General features: G+C 38.7%; 1 protein-coding gene across 1 annotated transcript; it reads right to left on the bottom strand.

Moving 5' to 3' along the window:
- Positions 1-2,212: 2,212 nt before the first annotated feature.
- Positions 2,213-3,769, bottom strand: LOC102215515 (interferon-inducible GTPase 1-like). Its single transcript, XM_005751746.1, has 2 exons — positions 3,253-3,769; positions 2,213-2,409 (listed from the first exon to the last, which is right to left on the bottom strand). The coding sequence occupies exons 1-2, from the start codon at positions 3,767-3,769 to the stop codon at positions 2,213-2,215; spliced, it is 714 nt and encodes a 237-aa protein (XP_005751803.1).
- Positions 3,770-4,881: the final 1,112 nt, after the last annotated feature.

The following is a 4,881-nucleotide window of genomic DNA, read 5'->3' as shown; positions in this document are numbered from 1 at the left end:
CAGAGAGACTGCAGGTCATAACTTCTTACCTGAAGTTCAGTTCACACTTGGACCGGCGGCCGCCTCGGGTCTCTTTTCCTTCTGCGTCCCCTTTCCTTCATCCACCTGCTGCCTCCACCACTTGCTAATGTTACTGAATCTGTGGAAACTGTGCGATGCCACCACACGAAGTAACGAGTAACGACCCTATCTAAATCCCAGTAACGAGTAACGCGTTCCTGATTTTGGCATAATAACTAGTTACCATGCTCGTTACCACAATAATAACGTAGTTACTGTAACGCGTTACTTAATAACGCGTTAGTCCCAACACTGCTCATGAGCCACGTCATTGTCCAGCACGCATTCTCTTGGTGTGCATTTGTGTTCTGTTTTTTTTTTTTTTTTTTTTTTTTTGCCTTCTTGTATATCATACGGCATAATTCACAGTATTTCATACAATCACACGGCATCAGATTATGTGTCGGCTCTGTCAGTTTGTGTTGTTGCGTTTGGCGATGCGCTGACTTGCTGATACGCTTGCTTTCTGCACATTTCACCGTCTGTGGCGGATAGTTTTGGCACAATGTAAAGCATACATTGCATCTGAATGTACATGCATGATGCAGTGGAGTTTGGTAAGTACTGTAGCAGTAATTACAGAAATAGCCAGCCGTCCAAAAACCCTGTCGTATTTTCAATGACATAATAATGATCATCGTGTAAACACAAGTGTATTATTTGAGGGCGTGGTGCGTCATGTGTTTTGAAACAGTGTAGACATTTATGCCCTGCAAAGTGGGGAAATTATAATTTCAACATTTAGTTGTTTTTCAAAACTGGTGACACTGGTGAATGACACCTGCTGTGTGGAGTTGAACTCTGCATTGATGTGAAGCTGTTTATCACTGACGATAAAACAGTGATTAAAATCTCTAAAGAACTGCAGCAACTAAAAAGACAAAGGATGAATGCTGCAGAAATAAAGGTTGATTCTGTTCATCTGAACGTGAACCTTTTGGGATTTACTTACCTGGATGACTGAGCATGCATCAAGACCTTCATTGAAGGAATCAATTTCTAATTTTGTTCACATTATTTTATGCTGCTTTTGCAACCTTTCAATTTTATTTCGCAAAGACTCTGCAGTGAGTTTGACATTTAGTTTTGCAGCCAGACCCTCAAACGCTTCAAGGTTTTCCATTTGCTTATCTCATTCTGACTTTAGAAAAATTCCTGGCTCAGCTTATGTATTACAGCAGACACAGGCAAAGAACAGATGATTCAAATCACATTTTGACAAAATCAGTCATTCCAAATTCATAAAATGGTCTGTATTTGTATAGCGCTTTACTTGTTCCCAAGGACCCCAAAGCGCTTTACACTATACACAATCATCCACCCATTCACACACACAGTGTTTTAACCCTTTGTGACCATAAGGGTGTTACAATGGGTGGTGCTTGTAATCACTGAATAAAAGGCTGCAAGGAAGGCTGTTTATTTGAAGCTGGCTAGGAAACAGGTGAGGAGCGTTCAGCTCCAAGAGCCTGGTTCCGACCAGCCTCCCTTGCTAGCAAGTAAAAACCGGTTCCGTCGTTGTCTTACTTTCTTAATGGGTGATGAGTCTCTGAACTAGCGGGCCTGCTGAACCACAGACCCAACATTACATAGAATAAAGAATAAAATACAAAAAAAATGAAAATCTAAGTTAGACTGTTTAGTATTAATCAGCTGGGAGATGTAGAGTTGAATGTTTAATTTTATTTTATTGTTGTAGCAGTAAAGTGAATTTTCATCTATTTCAAAATTCATTTGTAGTTTATTTTTTCTATATTTTCTCTCAGCCCCATTCACTGTATCTCTGCTTTTAGTGAACCGTGTACACCAACAGTTCTGGAGCAGTATGATCAAAGATTTGACAAATGGTATTTAATGGTATTAGTGAACGATGCTGGGACTCCAGCTATTGAAATATCATACCATCCATTCAAATTTGATCAAACTGGAACACCTTCAGGATGACACTTTTAGTTGTTTCTACTTCTGCCAGCGGTGAAAGGATGACAGCACACTGTAGGTCCCACTTGTTCTGGGAGAAAGTCTCTTCAGAGATGCGATATCAACACGAAACCTGTGTAAATAATGTGTGACAGCATCAACCACCACAGCTGTGTCAGCAGCAACAGACAAAAGAGGAAGGGGAAGACTCACAGACTGAATGTCCAACCAGTCAGAACCAGAAAGCTTTCTTCATCATGCTGAGGAAATGCTGGTTGGTATTGGGCCTGGTAAACAGCAGAAGATCTCTTCTGATTTCTGGTAGGTCTCTCTCTAAAGTCTGATGTAAGAGAGGGAAGTCGTACAGGTGGAGCTGAAAGTTGGAAACCAGGAAGACCTGTGGAGACTCGATGCAGAAATCTTTCAGTCCTGTGTCAAAGAAGGAGTACACAGTGTGACAATTAGATGTGAATGATAAAATATTCTAAAACTTAGTTTTCTCATTAAAGCTGATTCAGTGACTCCCCCGAGTTTATAGACCTGTAATGGATTTTAGTGGGTAGTTTAGTGGTTTAGGCTACAGTCGGTCCTGTGTCAGTCACACAGGTCATTGCAGTTACTTAACTTTGCATTATTTTCATCAGGTTTTTCTTCTGAAGCTCATCATTAATTCATTTTAAGCTGCAGAGTTTGTCACAGTCAGACTGTGATGACTGTTAAAGTTTATGAGGAACCAAAAGCTCAATAAATATGAACCCAAACACCAGATAGATTATTGGGTAAGTAAACTGTGCTGACCTTAAAACATGATGAAGATAACCTGCTCCTGACCAGGTTATGTTCCACATTTCAGTTTAAAATCAACTGAAAACACCATGTTTCCACTGATTCTTTTACTGACAGCAGGTTTTAAGTGCAATATAGATTTATTTATTTGTTTTATATGTTCAACCTGGGAAGCTGCTAGAGCACAGAACTAATAACACTAATCATAAAATAAATGGACACAAGAGAGATTACATAGAAATACTAACCAAACTAAACGCTAAAATTAAACAAGGAAAGACAACAGCAAAGCTACTTTATTACAAAAATCACCTGTTATCAGCCAAACCAATAATTTTAATTTGTGTTGAGTGCAAAAAACACACTCTGAAAAAAAGCTGCATCGACATTATTAGGAAGAGGACAGTTTTCCTCGAGAGGGACACATCCCAGAAAACATCCTAAATGTGTCTCACTCTGAAATAAATGATCACACAGGAAACTCACTTTGAACACAGTCTTCTCTTTTTCCCCTAAGATACTTCTCTTCATTGAAGTTTCTCTTTCTTCTCTCATGTTGTATATCGTTGTCAATCTTTGAGCAAACAAAGTAGAACTTTTTCTTCATCTTCTGAATCTCCTGCACGAGTTTCACGTCACTTTCTCTGAAGCGAGTGTCTGAGATGATGATGAAGAAGTCAAACTTCTCAAATCCAACACGCTCCAAATATTTATCAGCTGAAAACTTGATTCCAGGGAGATCCCATAAAGTAACCTTGGGATAGTTTGGATGGGGGTACGGTGTGACCTCTAAGGTGGTTTCCACAACACCAGTGGGAGCAGCTCCCTCCTCATCATCACATAGACCTCTGAGGGCATTAACAAAGGTGGATTTCCCAGAACCACATTCCCCTGTGATGGCGATATTTAGAGGTGTTATGTTGTCCTCGTGTGGTAACTTGATATTTGCAGCAGCCAGTGGTTTTTTAATTTTCAGAACACCTGTAATATCTTCTGTAACCATCTTTGATAACTGGAACAAAAAACAACAACAAAAACAAATAAAAATGAGCATCAGTTTTGTTCTTGTGAGGTTTACCTCTGCGTGATCTAATATCATGAAATTGTAAAACATAGAATACTTGGCTGAAAGTGAAAATGAAAAAAAAAAAAAAAGCTTAATTACATTTAATCTATACTTAAGTAAAATTCTGCAGATACAAAATTTACTTAACATTGTTCTTTTTTCGAGCACTGAAATACTTTTAGTTAAATGAAAATAATATTTCAGTTAAATAAATTTTTATTGAGTCAAATGTCTTCATTCACGAACAGTACTGTCTTACACACCACACATCAAACTCGTCATTTGGCTGAATGTAGTCTGAGTTCTCTTATCTCTGTGTTTATTATTCTCCTGTTTCAGATTTGTTGATCTGATTGTTGTTAATTACATTCACCTGCGTCTCCTCCCCCTCCTGTGTCTAATATAGAATCATACAGTCATTTACTTCTGCATGAAATGATTCGAGTGCTGCCTCCTCCAATCAGAGACATAATTAAATGATGATAAAACAGTGATCTTTAAAGAACTGCAGCAACAAAACAGACAAAAGACGAATGCTGCAGAAAATCATTAAGCTGATGATTTATGGCTCAGAAACATTTTAAGTTCTATCAATTACTTTTACACTGAATGCTAGTGTTTAATTGTAAGGTGAAAGCTGTGCATCAGAGTTCTGAGTCTTTAAACTGGATCTATTTAATCATTAAAGCTTCCTGTCCGTCTGCCTGATGAAAGAGACGAGTTACATGAATGTGATTGGTTGGACGGGTGTTCTTGGTGTTGCTCTGTTTCCAACAGTGTCAAAGAGACGAGGCAGCAGATTAGAATGAAGCATTTATACATATTTTATAATAATACACACAGATTCTTGTAACAATGAGCAGAAGCAGCTTTCTGAAGCAGAAAGCCCGGACTAACTTAAAGTTGATAACCACCATCATGAGTAGGGATGGGTATCGTTTAGGTTTTATCCGATACCGGTGTCAAATCGGTACTTTTGAAACGGTGCCGGTGCTCAAACGGTGCTCAAACCGGTGCTTAAAGAATGGAGAACACAAAATTGGTCCAAA

The sequence above is a fragment of the Pundamilia nyererei genome, unplaced genomic scaffold, assembly GCF_000239375.1.
Source record: "Pundamilia nyererei isolate P.nyererei 1_Seehausen unplaced genomic scaffold, PunNye1.0 scaffold00324, whole genome shotgun sequence".
NCBI lineage: Eukaryota > Metazoa > Chordata > Actinopteri > Cichliformes > Cichlidae > Pundamilia > Pundamilia nyererei.
The sequence above is the reverse complement of the archived record's forward strand: the minus strand, read 5'-3'. Positions and strand labels throughout refer to the sequence as shown.

What these genes read in the sequence shown, in the direction of transcription:
- LOC102215515 (XM_005751746.1), bottom strand. Translation starts at nt 3,769, where the DNA reads ATGGTTACAGAAGATATTACAGGTGTTCTGAAAATTAAAAAACCACTG. An exon ending in AAGAGAAGACTGTGTTCAAA is followed by an intron (nt 2,410 to 3,252) that starts GTGAGTTTCCTG and finishes TCTTTGACACAG; the next exon opens with GACTGAAAGATTTCTGCATC.